This window comes from Crotalus tigris, unplaced genomic scaffold (assembly GCF_016545835.1).
Source record: "Crotalus tigris isolate CLP2741 ecotype Arizona unplaced genomic scaffold, ASM1654583v1 scf7180000018525.42219311030:4301911, whole genome shotgun sequence".
Classification (NCBI taxonomy): Eukaryota; Metazoa; Chordata; class Lepidosauria; order Squamata; family Viperidae; genus Crotalus; species Crotalus tigris.
Genome location: NW_024097057.1, coordinates 4,224,932 through 4,241,777, shown reverse-complemented (window position 1 = coordinate 4,241,777; position 16,846 = coordinate 4,224,932). Strand labels below are relative to the sequence as shown.

At 42.2% G+C, this 16,846-nt stretch overlaps 1 protein-coding gene across 4 annotated transcripts in view; it reads right to left on the bottom strand.

Moving 5' to 3' along the window:
- Positions 1 to 441: 441 nt before the first annotated feature.
- Positions 442 to 16,846, bottom strand: part of LOC120312719 (receptor-interacting serine/threonine-protein kinase 2-like) — a 33,629-nt gene continuing 17,224 nt past the window's right edge. For 3 of the 4 annotated variants that reach the window (XM_039353844.1, XM_039353842.1, XM_039353843.1), the window contains 11 exons: positions 15,710 to 15,884; positions 14,048 to 14,201; positions 13,187 to 13,342; positions 11,555 to 11,703; positions 9,809 to 9,858; positions 9,057 to 9,218; positions 8,634 to 8,719; positions 8,147 to 8,215; positions 7,084 to 7,231; positions 4,186 to 4,380; positions 1,937 to 3,089 (listed from right to left, as the gene is read on the bottom strand). In XM_039353844.1, coding sequence (XP_039209778.1) covers positions 2,791 to 3,089; positions 4,186 to 4,380; positions 7,084 to 7,231; positions 8,147 to 8,215; positions 8,634 to 8,719; positions 9,057 to 9,218; positions 9,809 to 9,858; positions 11,555 to 11,703; positions 13,187 to 13,342; positions 14,048 to 14,201; positions 15,710 to 15,861 — 1,620 coding nt within the window. In that variant the 5' untranslated portion in view covers positions 15,862 to 15,884 and the 3' untranslated portion in view covers positions 1,937 to 2,790. Of the gene's footprint in view, positions 969 to 1,060; positions 1,232 to 1,936; positions 3,090 to 4,185; positions 4,381 to 7,083; positions 7,232 to 8,146; positions 8,216 to 8,633; positions 8,720 to 9,056; positions 9,219 to 9,808; positions 9,859 to 11,554; positions 11,704 to 13,186; positions 13,343 to 14,047; positions 14,202 to 15,709; positions 15,885 to 16,846 lie in introns of those variants that run through there. The other variant, XR_005557942.1, reaches the window with a different exon arrangement.

The window sequence follows — 16,846 nt, the reverse complement described above, 5'->3', positions numbered from 1 at the left end:
AACCTTTAAAAGACTGAGTGCCCAAACTGCAACCCAAAACCCACTTATGTATCGTCGAGTGCCGGGTGGGCGTGGCCCATTCGCTGGGTGTGGCCAATTGGGTGGGCATGGCCCATTGGGTGGGCGTGGCTGCAGTGATAACGGTGAGACTAGGAAAAGTTCAATCAATCAATTCCAACTTTGCAAGATCTTTTTTTTCCTGCAAGAAGTTGAAATTGACTGATTGAACCTTTTTTTTTTTTTTTTGCACATGGTGGCAGAGGCCTAAAGCGAAAAGGTTTTATAAAACCCAGCTGAAGGCCTAGGACTGGTGCGACGGTGCGCGTGCCCACAGAGAGGGCTCTGAGTGCCACTTTTGGCACCCATGCCATAGGTTTGCCACCACTGGAATAGGTGGTACCTGGCTGAATAGCCGTGTGAGGAATAAAAATTCAACTCCAAGGGTGTTGGAAAACAGAACATGTTTTATTAAAACTTCTACAAAAGCTGGTGGAACTCTTGGTAATGACAAATCCCAGAATCCACACCTGAATCAATTTTTGCATAGGTTTTTATACCCTGTCCCGTGCCCTGGAAGAATGCATTTTTCCCTTCCCCCATAGCTGTGGCAAGCCGAAAAAACAGAAGAAAGATGGCTGTAACCAAAAGTAGTTTTGTAGGCTTGACAGTAACAACATGTCCTTTGGTGAGTTGGCCACAGCAAGGTATCTCACAGCAAGTTGACCATGGCAAGTTGGCTGTGGCAAGTTGTCCAGTTCCAGTTTGAGAAAACCCAGCCAACGTGATTTGAGAATGAAGACAAGCTAGCTGCTAGGCTAAGTTCTTCATTCTTTATGCTTTCTTATAGTCAGCTGGAAAGAAGTTGGAGTTCTCTGCATATCATGTGGGTAATCACAAGCCAGGTTGAAAGGATCTGGGATGGCCAGATATACCAAGGGCGATTCCCCTTGGAAATGATCGCAGCATTCCTAAATCAAACCAGAGAATATCCGTGTTAAAAAATCTTTCCTTATATATTACTCCTTCCCTCCCTTGTGCAGCTGCTCAAAACACTACTGACCAGCTGGGGTATGGGTGGGTGTCAAAATCCGCTAGATGATGGGTTTGGTGTTGCAACTGAAGACCCATCTTTTTGCATATTGAAATCTTTGCTTGCAGCAGCTTAGGAAATTCCATCTTGACAGGAACAAGGAGATTTAAGGGAATTGGACACGACCCTTCCAGTGCTTACCTGCTCTTGCATGAAAACAAAAATTACACATCAGCACTCTGCTCACAATATTAATTCGGTAATATCTTTGCTGGCCTCCTCAGCCTGATCTCCTGTTAAGTATTTTTGCAGAGTTCAGTTCTACCTACAGGCAGAAAGGTGGGAATTGGAAATTCCACATCTGGAGGGCCCCAGTTGTGGCACAGCTGTTTTAGAAACACTATTTAACCAACTTGGATGCTCTGCTTATGCAAACATGGTTTCTCCTGTGCCAGCAATGTGTTTTTGTTTTCCCCTGCCAGCTATTTTTTTACTTCCAGACATCTGCCGATTTTATTCTGGAATTCAGTTAGTGAGGGAAAAAAAAATATTGCTGGGGTTTGATATTTTCATTGTTAATGATGTGAATAATGAGCAGGGTGGTGGCCTAGTGGTGAAAACGCTTGCCTCCCACTCAGGGGGTTGAGAGTTGGATCCTAGGTGGTGGCAGATGTTTCTCTCCTAGATGTTTCAGATCCAGTTGGCGTTTAATCTCATTTCAATCAGTGAGTTTCATTTTCAGCATGATTAACTTTCCTGGGGGGTTATAAAAGAATCTCAATGCAGTTAACCTAGTCTGGATCCACTTATTGGATCTGGTTCACAGAATGCATTATATTTGATATTATCATTTAATCAATAAACCATAAATTAAATTAAAACACAACATATTAGGACACGATGCAGTTGGTTTGGATTGTTTATGACGTCGGATTTTTGGCAAGCACAGTCTAAATCTAAAGCTAAATAGACATACTTTATTGTAGCTTATTCAGAAAGGATATGGTTAAGAAAGTTGGCTGAATAAAATGCATGAACGCAGCATAGAGTTTATTTTTTTAACTGTATGATTTTGCAAACGTAAAACAGATACTGTATTTACATCTGCATGTTTACATTTTCTGAAAGTGAACCCACAAATCTTCAATTAATTCCGATATAACTTTGCAGGAGATCTCCCAACACCAAACCTGCTTCATTACACAGTTGTGAGATGACCAACATAGTTTTCCATTATTCTCTGATCCTTTGCAGAGGAGTCATCCCAGCTGAGTATTGAGCATCCACGTTCCTCATTTGGGAAGAATCTGAACACTTGAATCTCTCTCGCTTCACACCACCTTGATTTCAGGTGCAGAGAACCAAAGGTGTAATGGGCTCCCGAAGGTGAACTGCCTTACTTCTTGCTTGACGCCATTAGCAACATTGCTTTTACTCCCTGTGGTTTACTGGGAAAGCCCTGTCCTTCAACAACTTTTTATTTCCCACAGCTCCACAATCCGCTTTCGCACAACGTGAAAATAAAAAGCTTGTGCTCTGCTGCCGTTAAGGAAAAAAACAGGAAAGTTGAGAGCCTCCTCAGGCCAATATCTTGCCCAAAATAGCAAATCGTGTTGCTTTTCCTCAGCGGGCAGCCCATTCTTTTCATCCAATCCAGGCATTTATGGACGTATTTAAAGAGGATGAACATCTCTGAAAAGTAACTCCAGGCATCCCTCGGACTGATAAGGCCACAGTGTAAACCGAACGGAGATTCAGGTTTAATTCACAAGGTTTACTTGGAGCCTTCTCAGCAAAAGGCAGCCTTTACTGCTGGATAATATAGTCACGACAGTCTCGGCAGCATTTTCCCCCAAACTCAGACAAGTGTCAATCAAAGCACGGGTCCGTCCCGTCAAAGTCGGGTATGAGGCGATCATTTCATAATCTGCCCTGGGTAAGAGCTGCTGGGCACGTAGGACATCCAGGAGGTGGTTCAAACGCCCTTCGGTCATTGAGCTCAAGATGGCTTCTCGCCCCAAAGTGAGAATGGAGCAGTTTTTTTCTTTGCTGGGAGGACCTGAAATACAGCGGAGCAAAGATTGTGAGAATGCAAGCATCGGACGTTTCCTGATTCCTTCATAAACCATTTGCAAGTGGAATTTGCAACTGGGAAGGACCATCTCTTCCCAGACAGTCCATCACTCAAAGACCCTTCTAAAATAAAGAGATGACGATAATGATATTTTAATCACACCTTTTTGTAACTATAAAGCAAGCATATCTAATATTCTTGCCTCCTACAGTATTTTGTATGAACACAACTCTTTCATATGGGATTCACACTTTATTCTAAGCCATGCTGTAATCAAAGGTTTGCTGAATAAAATGAGGACTCAGATCGTTGGGGACAATAGGCTGACTCTGTAAACTGCTTAGAGAGGGCTGTGAAGCACTGTAAAGGAGTATATACTTATAAGTGCTATTGCCCTTCCTTCCTTCCTTTCCTTCCTTCCTTTCATCCATCCATCCATCCATCCATCATGCACAGTAGTTAGAATGCAGTATTGCAGGCTGACTCTACCCATTGCCAGGAGTTCGATCCTGACCGGCTCACGGTTGACTCAGGCTTCTATCATTCCAAGGTCAGTAAAATGAGGACCCAGATTGTTGAGGACAATATGCTGATTCTGTAAACCGCTTAGAGAGGGCCATAAAGCACTGTGAAGCGGTATATAAGTCTAAGGGCTATTGCTATTGCACATATTAAGCTATAAATGTATGATTTATAAATCAAATGGAGTTGTGCAATATTGTCAAGAGTGCCTCTCTGTTTTCATCTTGCCATTGGAATAAGGGGGGGGGGGAGAATTGTTGCTTTTGAATGAGTTAGTTTAATGTCAACTTCCAACTCAAGTATCCAAATAAAAGTCCAAGATTATTTTCATTTCTGAAAAGCTTACTGCTTGTTGAATACCTCGCCTTTTGCAGGCCATGCATTCAATAAACAATAAGCTTTTCAGAAATGAAAATAATCCTGTTATTAAAACAACTGTTATGATTTAGCACACTGGAAAGCAAGCACAATATTACACTGCCAGTAATCCTCTTAATGAATGCATTAAAATGGAATGCATTGTTGCTACCCACAATCCTGGCTTAATTTTAATTCTCACCTATCAATGTGCCATTGGGCCAACTGTCTGGACAGTTCTTGGGATAGTCTGGTTCTCCCATTTTTTGTGGAAATAGAGGCTGATGACCTTTGGATTCATTGCTGCAGGGCCTAGTTTTATTGTTGCTCATCTTTGAATGGGGTGGAAGGACGATGGATGGAGGACTTGATCCACTGCTGGCACCCATAGATGGATCTGCAAGAAGGAAGTGTTGAGAGGGACACATGGATCATTTTATTAGCCATGTAAATGGCAGAACCTCCATTCTCTTTGGTTCACACCAAATAAGGAACACACTGCATAGTGTTTGTTTGTTTCTTAGATTTACAACTGATCAAAGATTCTTCGGGGCTTCCACTATGTAACAGACAAATTTAAACACTCATGGTATAACTAAAAGATCATAACATCACAATTACGACAACTGAGAAAACAAAAATCAAGAACGAAGGAATAGTGATAAAATGCAGGTGGTCCTCAACTTACGAACACAATGGAGCCCAATGTTTCTGTTGCTAAATGAGACATTTGTGACTTTGTCCCCATTTTACAATCTTGTCGCCGTTGTTAAGTGAATGAGTGCAGTTGTTAAAGTTGTCAAGTGAATTTGGCTTCCCCCTTGACTTTGTTTCTCAGAAGGTGGCAAAGGGGGATCATGTGACCCCGGGGCACTGTGACCATCATAAATACGAGTCCGTTGGCAAGCATCCGAATTTTGATCACATGATCATGGGGATGCCGCAATGGTTGTCAATGTAAAAATAGTCACAAGTCACTTTTTTCAGTGACTTGGTTTACCTGATGCTACTTCCAATCTTTGAATGTGTTGCTTACAAATGAAGATTATGGACAGATGATTATAATGAAATATGGTCATTTTTTACTGACATGGTTGTGTAAAACTGTATATGTATGTCAATGAAGGCTCAATCATCCAAGCCAAAAGTAGATTAAAATGTTAAATCATGACAACTGACCAATATTTGATAATCTGAGATGTTTTGTTCCTCATCTAAGTAACTTATGATGATGATGATGATAATGATCATCATCATCATCATCATCATCATCGCACAGTCAGCCAGATGTTCAGACTGGATTTGGCATTTTGTCTACCTATCGAGTCCTTACCTAGGACCTGGGATAGGCAGATGTGGATGTTTGATGGTATTACAGGTATTGTCGCAGGATGGAAGCAGTTCCTAGTAAGGCCGCCTTTTGCAATTGACTGATAGCGAATTTGTCAATGCCAATGGTGTTCAAGTGGTGCTCCAGTTGTTTTGGGATTGTACCCAAGGAGCCTATGACTATTGGTACTACCCTTGCTTGCTTTTGCCACAGTCTTTCTATTTCTATTTGTAGGTCTTTGTATTTTGTTATCTTCTCCAGTTCTTTCTCGTCTATTCTGCTGTCTCCAGGCACTGCCACGTCCACTATCCAGACTTTTTTTGTCTTTCTTATTGACAATTGTTAAGTCCGGGGTGTTATGTGGCAGGTGCTTGTTTGTTTGAATTCTGAAGTCCCAGAGCAGTTTAATTTTATCTTTTTCTATGACTTTCTCTCTGTTTCAGAAAACCCCACATACATACACAACGTAATTTTCATTTCTATTTCTCTTCTGTAAGTAACCTTGATGTTTCATATTAAGTTCTTCTTTGGACTTTTTTTTAATCAGATTTTCTAATGTGCTGGAAGAAGCAGTCCGATTCATACACGCAATGTGCTGTTTTATACCTACACATCAAAAAATGGTGTGTTCCTGATCTAAACTTAAAAACAGAGGGGAAGAGAAATCTGAGGGGAAGCAACTCCAAGATGACCTTCAAACTCCAGCTTTGTTTGTTCAGACTTGTTTTACATTCTGCTGACATGCCACAATCTTGCTAGAAAAATAACTTAAAGGACACGCAGACCAGGTTTGAGCTATCCACAGACCTTTCAGCTGCTCAGCCCAGAGACTCTGGTTGAACTCACTTGAGTTCAACAGTCAGCAACAGAGCCAACGAAAGAAAAAACATTAAGTATCTGAACACCCAAAGGAAGGATGTTGTAGATTATGATCATTCCTTGGCTAAAGGGAAACAATATATTTTGGGGGGATCTTGATTTCTGGGTATGAGACTCCATGTCTCTATGGAGTATCTCTATGGAGATTCTCAATCATCCAGGTCATGGTTGTCCCAAAGCTGTTTTTTTTTTCAAAAAGACAACAGGACTTTCTTAGTATTTTCTTTGAAACACACACACACACACACACACACACACACACACCAAGAAAGTCCAGTTGTCTTTTTGGGAAAAACACCTTTGGGACACTGGCTGCATGTCTTACAAATTCAAAATGGGTCTGTTTATAGATTTACCAGCAGGATTAGGGCGTAGAATAGAGATCTTCTGTTGGGCTTCTGCCAACGACATTTTGAAGGCAATTCTTTGATGACCAAGTCAAACCAGGATGGACATGGCCTAATCTTTGTGGTTGGATGCCATGTTCTTTAAAACTGGTTAGCCAAACCCCCTAACAACAGGGCTGGCTTTCCTTCCCATTCCGTTCATTTTTATGTTTTTAGATAATCTTCTATTTTAATTTCTGTTTCACACTTACACTTGGTTCACTGTTAACCCTATTTTCAGGGCCATTGCTAGTAACTCAATAAATATTTCTTTTCTATTTTCCATTAACTGTGAAAGTTAATCATGACATTCCGTCTGGTTGTATTTCACCACCAGGAGAATTCACACAAATATACACCCGCCGTGCTCTCTTCATATAATTGTCAATGTCTTGCTGAATTAGGACTGTACATTTCTTTGACATTTTTCCCTAATCTTTCTGCACCTTCATTTAGAATCAACATCTTCCACTTAAACTGATTTAAGACCTAACAGACCGATTACCTCTTTTGAAGGCTGCCTGTTGAGGAGTCTTACTGACAAGGATTGTCTGGTTCACTTTATTCCCTGGACTTCCTGTTTCACATGATAAACTCTGTGGTTTTAACACAATTTCCTTGTTGGGTACATTGTTATTCTGAGGACAGACGATCTAAACGAAGCAATGAGAAATGACATCATTTGCAATAACAATATTAACCAAACCTTTCACTTTCTACAGCTGCACATTTTTAGAAAGTTGAATAAATTCTAATGAAAACAAAATAAACAAAACAAATAAACATTAACCAGTGGAACAGCTTGCCTCCAGAAATTGTGGGTGCTCCATCACTGGAGAGTTTTAAGAAGAGATTGGACAGTCACTAGTCTAAGATGGTATAGGTTCTCCTGCTTGAGCAGGGGGCTGGACTAGAAGACCTCCAAGGTCCCTTCCAGATTCTATTCTATTCTATTCTATTCTATTCTATTCTATTCTATTCTATTCTATTCTATTCTATTCTATTGCATTGCATTGCATTGCATTGCATTGCATTGCATTGCATTGCAGGTGCCATCTTGATTTTTGACTCCTTAAGATGCCCCTCCTACAGGAAGTCTTCAAATTATGATCGGTTGTTTATCAACCTTGAAAGGTTATGACAAATATGAAAAAACAGACTTATGACCCAAATTCAAAATTCTGGTATTCAGGACCCTCTTGGGATTACATAATGGCATTTTGGGTGTTTGGCAACTGGCCCACATTTACGACTGTTGGGGGGTGTTTTCCTGTGGTCAGCTGACCACAATTTATGAAATTTCTTTTACTGGAAACCAGTGTTTACTTCTAGTTTCCACTAAAAAATTTCCCCAATGAGTCTGCTTAATGACCACAGTGCTCGCTTAATGACAGCTGCAAAAAAAATATATCATACGATCAGGCATGATCATGTGGCTTTATGACCTTCCTGACTTACAATCGAAATTGTGCGCTCAAGTTCTGGTTGCGTGTAAAGGGCTATCTGTAATCAAATATGAAGGACAATGGCTAACTTTAATACCAGTTTCCTAAGCCGTCTCTACTCACCTCTAAATTGCGCCTCCCTGTTTCAAGGTGGTGAGAAACTGGACCTTTGGCAGCATTAATTGCACATTCCTGAAAGACAAAGGGATGGCTGTGAAATCATGTTCCTTAGAAAAACATTTGCTCTGCCATTTCATCCCTTGCTTCCTTGCAAACAGGAGTTATTAAAATACTGCTTATATTTCTATTCTATTCCATTCCCTATTCCCTCTTCTATTCTCTATTCTTTTCTATTCTTCTCCATTCTTCTATTCTATTCTATTCTATTCTATTCTATTCTATTCATTTCTCTTGCTGAAAGAAAGAGGGAAAATGCCAATATTACTACAGCACGGTTGTTGCATGGTGTATTTCAAGCACAAAAGGAGACCATGATTATCCTAACCATAATTAGAGGATTTTGTAACCAAGCCTTTGTAAAATGGTGTTTTCTGAAAAGAAATGATCCACAGCTGAAGAACAGGGGGTCCCAAGCTCTCTTTTGATTCACCTTGGCATGAATCAGGTTGTAAACTGCATCAGAAATCCTCTCCTTCGGAAAGGTATCAAGGATATCCTTTAGAAATGCCGCACATTCTGTCAACAGAAAAATGCAGGAATTGTATTTCATTTGCTCCCATTTACAAAGCTTCCATCCCTCAGTCCTTTCCATGCAATCTTTGCTTGAGTGTGGCTTTTTCCAAGGTGATTCCATGCACATTGTGAAGTCCACAAGTCATAAAAGGACCAAGTTTGAAGACCCTTGCTCTAGAGCAGTGTTTCTCAACCTGGGTCACTTTAAGATGGATGGGCTTTAATTCCTAGAATTCCTCAGCCAGCCATCACTGTTTTTTTTAGCAGCAGGAAATCCCCACTTCTAATCAGGTAAAAAAAAAAAAGCCAACTCTTTTGCAGCAGTGGGGAAGACTATTACCTGCAGTGCTAGGTCTACAGTGGGGTTCTTGATGCCAGCAGAGAAGCATGAGCCGGACCAGCCTGTTCCGATGAGACAAGCCATTTGGGATGAATGCCGGTTCAATCCCTGGTCGCAGACCGTTGCAGACCCCAGTCACAGCTTGAAGCAAAGTCTTTTTTCCTATAGTAAGAAAAAAACAACAACACTGTACACAAGCTGCAGGAACTCTGCTACTAACAGCCTACACCAGGGATGTCCAACCTTGGCAACTTTTAAGACCTGCAGCCAGCCAGCCAGCACGGGGAATTCTGGGAGTTGAAATCCACAGGTCTTAAAAGTTGCCATAGTTAGATACCCCTGGCCTATACATTTATACTGGAGCACTGATATATAAACTACATGAAAAAAGCTTTAAAAAAAAACACAAGAGGGCAGCATTAAACCAAAAATCAGAATTTTTTTTTTAAAAAAAACAGTTCTTCACAGAACTTGTACAAAGTTGCAGCCACAGATAATATTTTTGCAATTTCCATATTAATAATTTGGCTGATTTCTGGTAGACAGACAAAACACAGAAATGCACAACTGAAGCAATTTAGGAGTAACTTGAAATGGTTACTAAGCCATTGATTATGAGTCAAGGAGTACCTGGACAGTATTTCCCATCATGCAACATCAAGACAAGGTGAGATTCCAGTCCAATTACATACAGGAAAGGAGCCAGTCCAAGGAAGATTATCTTAGATAGAGCGTTTTATTAGATAGCTTACCTGTCAGTGGCTTTTGTCGACTTAGGAGTTCCCAACACATCATCCCAAAACTAGGCAATGAAAAGGAAAACCAGGTGTTATTTGCTAACACCTCTCATCTAAACAGTTTCCCCAGCCCAACACACCTATTCTATTGGAAGTCCAAATTCAAATGACTCCTCAGCACCTCTTGACCTCAGAGAGCACCAAAGACCCCTCACTTCAACCCCAAATATTCTCCTTTATTGATAAATGTGGGTTCATTCTTTTGTCTGATGGTTTTATTCTCCCTCTTATCAAGATCATGTGAAGTATCAGTACCGCTTTATAATGCCTTAGTAAGGCCACACTTAGAATACAGAATTCAGTTTTCATCACTATATTATAAAAAAAAGATGCAGAGAATCTGGAAAGGGCACAGAGAAGAGCAACAAAGATGATTAGGGGGCTGGAGGCTAAAACATATAAGGAACAGTTGCAGGAACGGGCATGTCTAGTCTAGTGAAAAGAAGGACTAGGGGTGACGTGATAGCAGTCTTCCAGTATCTGAGGGGCTGCCACAAAAAAGAGGGGGTCAACCTGTTCTCCAAAGCACCAGAAGGCAGGGCAAGAAACAATGGATGGAAACTAATCAAGGAGAGAACCAACCTAGAACTAGGGAGAAATTTCCTAACGGTGAGAACAATCAACCAGTGGAATGGCTTGCCTTCAGAAGCTGTGGTGCTCTATCACTGGAGGCTTTTAAGAAGAGACTGGGCAGCCACTTGTCTTGAATGCTATAGAGTCTCCTGCTTGAGCAGGGTGTGGGATTAGAAGACCTCTAAGGTCTCTTCCAACTATGTCATTCTGCTATTATTTTCTGGATGGAAATTCCTCCCGTGCATCCTGAGTAAATAATAACTGCAGTGAGTGTTGATTACTGGGGTTTTTTTGGGTCTTGCACTTGATTCTACAATACTGGGATTGTTTCTTATATGTTTGACTGATCATAGTAATCATGCGGTTTCTGCACCTTTATCTGTATTCTTCAGATAGATAACATGATTTGCCTGTTATTTATGACTCGTGGACTTCAACTCCCTGAGTCAGCTATGCTGACTCAAGAATTCTGGGAGTTGAAGTCCACGAGTCATAAAAGAGCCAAGGTTGCCTGTCCCTGTACTAGGGGTTCACTCTTTGTTTTACAAAAATGAATTGGAAACTTGAGTTGGAAAAACTTAAGCTACAGTTTCCAAATGTTATAGACATTGACAATTCTTGGATTTAACAAGCTCTTATTTTGATTCAGAACTGAGGGTCCAATGCATTAAAAAAATCTGAAATAGGATCCCATCAAAGATTAAATTCCTGGCCTATCTGTTGCTTCTGATGAAGCCATCGATAGGATACAATAATAACTCTCCTACTTGCAGTTATTCCACAACTCATAATACCCTTCTTCTATATTCCTATCCTGCTAACACACTCCCAGTTTTCCTCACAGTTGGAACCCAGCAGTCAGTAACAGAATCATGATGAGGAAGAATCAGCTCCAAAAATACTGATTACTCCATTGCTAGAGGTTAGTGGGGAAATTTATGACTTCCTTTTCCCTCCAGTTTTGAAATCTAATACAAGCCTACTATGAAAAGTAAAGAAGCAACTTGGTTGGGCTCCTGGCCAGACGATCCAGAAGGCTCCAGGTTAGCTAACCCTGCCATACCATTGAACCATGGCCTCACCTTGACAAACAGTGCCCTGAGATCCTGTTTTAAAAGAAAGACTCACCTGTAAACATCTCCTTCAGGTGAGAATGGGCCTCCTTGCAGCATTTCAGGAGACAGGCAGAGCAAATCCCAGCAACTACTGTTGCTACAGTTTTCCAAAGCTGCCCTCAGCTGCTGTTTTCTCCAGGTGGGTTGGCCAAAATCAGAGATCTGCAAAATGGAAAGACAGCTTCTGAAACCAGGGCGGGCCAATCACTACAGGTAAATCCTCAAACTGCAGTCAGTCGTTGAGCAATTTGTCAGCTGCCAATCTTCGCTTTCTTTGAAGCTCGCTAGCAACTGCCATAATTGAGGGGGAGGGGGCGTTTGGGAGGGACAGAGCGCTGGAGGTATGAAAGAAGGCTGTGGGAATTTGAAGGAGGATGGAGACCGATAGGAACCAGAGGTGCCTAAACAAGCCATCGTCTTGCCTTTAAGGATGTCGGCCCTGGGAAAGGAATTTACACCAGCATCTGAGGCCCTGGGTTCCCAAAACATCAGAAGAGAGCCTGATTGGACTACTCTCCCAAGGGGGAGGGTTTTGGACATTGGGGATTGCTTTCAATATGCGATATTTGCAGGGTTTTCATTCAGAGCTTGCCTCGCTCACGCTGCACTCCGCACCTCTAGTAAAAGTACCTTTTCTCTAAGACCTAGGGCAGAATTCCCCAACCTTTCTGAGAGGGGAGGATTTTATGGGAGGGACAGGTCCACATATATATACCCGCACCCTGCGTGCTCAAGAGCACCTGTTGCTCACACCAGTGGGGCCAAGAGCACTCGCGACACTCGTGCAAGTGCGGCCCTGAGTGCCTGCAATGCTAGCGTGAGTGGGGCCATGAGGACCCACATTGCTCACATGAGAAGGGCTGAGAGCACTCGCAACGCTCACCTGAGTGGGGCCCTTGGCACCTGCGATGCACGCCCAAGTGGGGCCAACAGCATTTGTGATGCTTGCATGAGGCCCCGAGCGCCCATGACGCTCGCACGAGGCCCCGAGTGCTTGCAACGCTCACGCAAGTAGGACTCCGAGCACCTGCAATGCTTGCATGAGTGGGGCTGTGTGTGTGTGCACACCAGCCAGCCACTCACGCAACCCGGTTGCAAATAGGCCATGGCTCGTAGTGGGTCATAACCCACAGGTTGGGGACCCCTGACCTATGTAGTCAAGGGTCGTTCTTTCTTAGGGAGCAAGCTGTGGTCAGTCTGACACAACTGCCTTAAGTGGTAACAGCACTGGAAAAAAAACCACTTACGGCCAATCCTAACATTTATGATGGTTACAGCATCCCCACAGTCACATGATCTACGTTTGGGCGCTTGGCAACCGGCATGCATTTACAATGGCTGGTGTATCCTGGAGTCATGTGACCCCCATTGGTCACCTTCTCACAAAAAAAGTCAATGGGGAAGCTGGATTTGTTTAATGACCGAATGATTCACTTAATAACTGCGCTGATTTGCTTAACGACTCTGACACAAAAGGTAATAAAATCAGGCAAAACTCACTGGCTTAGCAATGGAGATTTTTGCTCTCAATTATGGTAGTTGAGGATTAGCTGGACTTCAGGAAAAGCTCTACGCCATTAAAGTGTTGTTCTGACAGCCAGTCAAAAGGAAGGGAGGGGGAAAAAGACATATTTGAAAAGCCTACCTTAGCTCGATATTCTAGATCTAACAACACATTGGAAGGTTTGAGATTGTGGTGAAGGACAGGAGGCTCCAAACTGTGAAGATAACTTAGACCGTTGGCAACATCTGACAGGATCCTTATGGCCAAAGGAACAGGCAGCTCTGGATAGAGTTCACGCTGAAGGAAAAAAAGTATGTATTTAATACACTGTTTTTCAAAGCATTAATATGTACCCCATATTTCTATATTAAAGGTATTAGAGATTTGCAGGCAGATCCTGAGCTCGTCTTGCTACTAATGAACATGGATAAATTAACCCGGAATGGTTTGCTTCGTGTGAGATGCTGGTTTGGTATGGCCTTTGCGAGCTAAGATGATAACCCAACTTTTGTTTTTGATTTAAGAATGGTAGCTTATTTGAAGGAACAAGCTGAAGTCCCCTTCTGGTGTGCCAAGAAACTGAATCTCTGCCTGTCCTATTTCAAGAGCTTCTCTTCTGGGCAATAGTGCCTTGTCTGGCCCTCATTTTCTTCATGCCATTGCTTCATTGTCAGGCTCCCCAAACCAAGATAGACATACAATGTTTCTTCCAAGTAATTTCTTTATTATTCCACTCCTTTAGACAGAATCTTGCCAAAATGAAGCATGCTGCTAACTACAACAAGCCTAGACTCTGGGAACTGTTACGGAGGAACGGTCTTCACCCTCTTTTTCTCACACAAACTATCTTCACCCTCTTTTTCTCACACAAACTATCTGAGCTAAGCTGCCTCCTACTTCTCTAAAAGGCAGCCCCTCCCTCCCGGGAATGCAGCTGCTTACTCCATTCCATCTACAGGAGAGACAGCCCAGGGAATTTTTATCCTGCCTTCTCTGACTTACATCATGAATGAGCAAACAGAGAGATCCATTGTGCATCCATGTTGTTGCAACCCCAAGGAAACCTTGGAACTGGCAAATACCCAAAAGAGGCAAGAGATGGTTGCATTGTAAATGTTGAATGTTTGTTGCTTCTTGAAGCAGGGCCTTGAAATCTCTGCAAGGGTAAAAAGAAGATCTGCATGTCACACTGTTTCAATAGAACAAGACAACATCATTTCTTACAGCAAAATGATTCATCAGTGTGCTTCCATTCCCCCCCCCCACCTTTTGATTATAAAGCTGTCGTGACAGGAGGGATGCTGTGACAGCTTCAACTTTGGGGATGAGTTCTAATTCTGCACAAGACCTTAAGAATAAATGCATACAAAGAGAGAATTGAGAAGACAGCAACAGATTAGCAAATGCTGCCTCCGTAAAGAAGCTGACGAAACAGTGGATCGCCTGTTTAACTGTTGCAAGAAGATCGCACAGACTGACTATAAACAACACCATGATTAGGTGGCAACAATCTTACACTGCAAGGAATGCCATTTGCCTGCAAGCAAGAACTGAGGGGACTAGAAATTAGTTACAGTAATAGAAAACAAAGAAGCTAAAGTGCTTAACACCCCAAACTTAACAACTGTCAATAAGAAAGAGAAGTCTAGATAATGGATGTGGCAGCAGAATAGAAGAAAGGAATTGGAGAAGATAACAAAATACAAAGACCTGCAAACAAAACTAGAACAACTGTGCCAAAAGAAAGCAAAGATAGTTCCAACAGTCATAAGTCCCTTGGGTGCAATCCCAAAATAACTGAAGCAATACCTGAACATCATTGGCATTTACAAATTCACCATTAGTCAACTTCAAAAGGCAGCTTTGCTCAGAACAGCTAACATCCTGCCATGATAACTCTTAACACTTAAAACTTCAACATCTGCCTATGTCAGGTCCTTGGGAAGGACTCGATAGGTCAGTGGTGGCGAACCTGTGGCACGGGTGCCAGAGGCGGCACTCAGAGCCCTCTCTGTGGGCACGCGCGCCATTGCTCCAGTCCTAGGCTTTCAGCTGGGTTTTTTTAAACCTTTTCGCTTTAGGCCTCCGCCGCCATGTGCAAAAAAAAAAAGGTTCAATCAATCAGTCAATTGTCAATGCTGCAAATACTGTATATTCTTGCTTTGACAATATGCAAAACTGTGAATATACAGTATTTGCAGCATTGACATCAATTTCAACTTCTTGCGGGAAAAAAAAAGATCTTGCAAAGTTGGAATTGATTGACTGAACTTTTTAGTCCCACCCAGTCTGCCGTTACCACCGCACCCACGCCCACCCAATGGGCCACACCCACCCAATTGGCCACACCCACCCAATGGGCTACACCCACCCGGCACTCAACGATGCATAAGTGTGTTTTGGGTTGCAGTTTGGGCACTCGGTCTCTAAAAGGTTCGCCATCACTGTGATAGGTGGATAAAAATGCCAAATTCAGTCTGAACATCTGGCTGGCTGTGCAATGAACCCAATGGTGGGATTCAAATAGGTTCTCTGTGTGGATGCCACTTCCAGAAGTCCATTCTGGGTTTGGGCAACAAAAACTTAGCTACCAGTTCTGCCAAAGTGGTGCGAACTGGCTGAATTCCACCACTGAATGAACCATAATAAAAGAAATAAGCTAACCTTTCTCCTGCTCTCTGGTTACTCAACAGCTTCACAGAGACATCTGTGCGCCAAGCCATGTGGAAAGCCTTCAGCGAGATGCCAAAGCCCGTCTGACTCAGGGAAATGTTCTCGAGATCTTTCTGGGAAATGATGGGCACCAGCTTGGCCATTTTAGGATGTTTATCCAGGGCAACTGAAAAAGAAGTGAAGCTGTTACAGAAAAGATAACAGAAGAGAACTGAACTGCCGATGAATGTATAGCCTTTATTGTGGACATCCCACCAGCAAAACCGACAGTTTTTCAATTAAATGATAAACCCCAAATATAAAATGTTAATGTAGTAAATGAAGTACAAAGTATATGGCAAGAATAGGAGGATAAGACGTTGGCACAGATAACAAAACAGGAACTGAAAATACTTATGCGGCATTAACTCAAGACACAGCAACAAAAACCACAAACAGGCACAAGATCTAAGCGTGACTGGCTGTTCAGATGGGAAATCTTCCTAATTTGCCACATCAAAAAAGGGCAGTAAAAGATATATTTTTAAACTCAAAACAATCAGAATTGTGATGTCTAATGATCATGTTGTATTACAGGACAATGAAAATAGAGAATCTTGATTTTCAAAATCGGAGTGCAGTCACAGAAGGTTGAAAAGTTCATTGAAAAAGCATCAAAACAGAACTAAAGGACCATTGAACTCCTTCCTTCCTTCCTTCCTTCCTTCCTTCCTTCCTTCCTTCCTTCCTTCCTTCCTTCCTTCCTTCCTTCCTTCCTGATTTTCTGATTTAGTTCTTTCAGAATTTGGCTTTTTCTTCTGGAGCTGTGGAGAAAGCTTTTTTTTTTTCCTTCAAGGAAGAAGCGTGCATCCTGTTTACTGAAAATCACCTCTCTAAGCAGTTTACAGAGTCAGCCTTTTGCCCCCCAACAATCTGGGTCCTCATTTTACCAACCTTGGAAGGATGGAAGGCTGAGTCAACCTTGAGCCAGTCAGGATCAAACTGCTGGCAGTCAGCAGAGTTAGCTTGCAATACTGCATTCTAACCACAGAGCAGGATGGATGGATGGATGGAAGGAAGGAAGGAAAAGAAGGAGGGAGGGGAGGGGAGGGGAGGGGAGGGAAGGAAGAAAGAAAGGAAGGAAGGAAG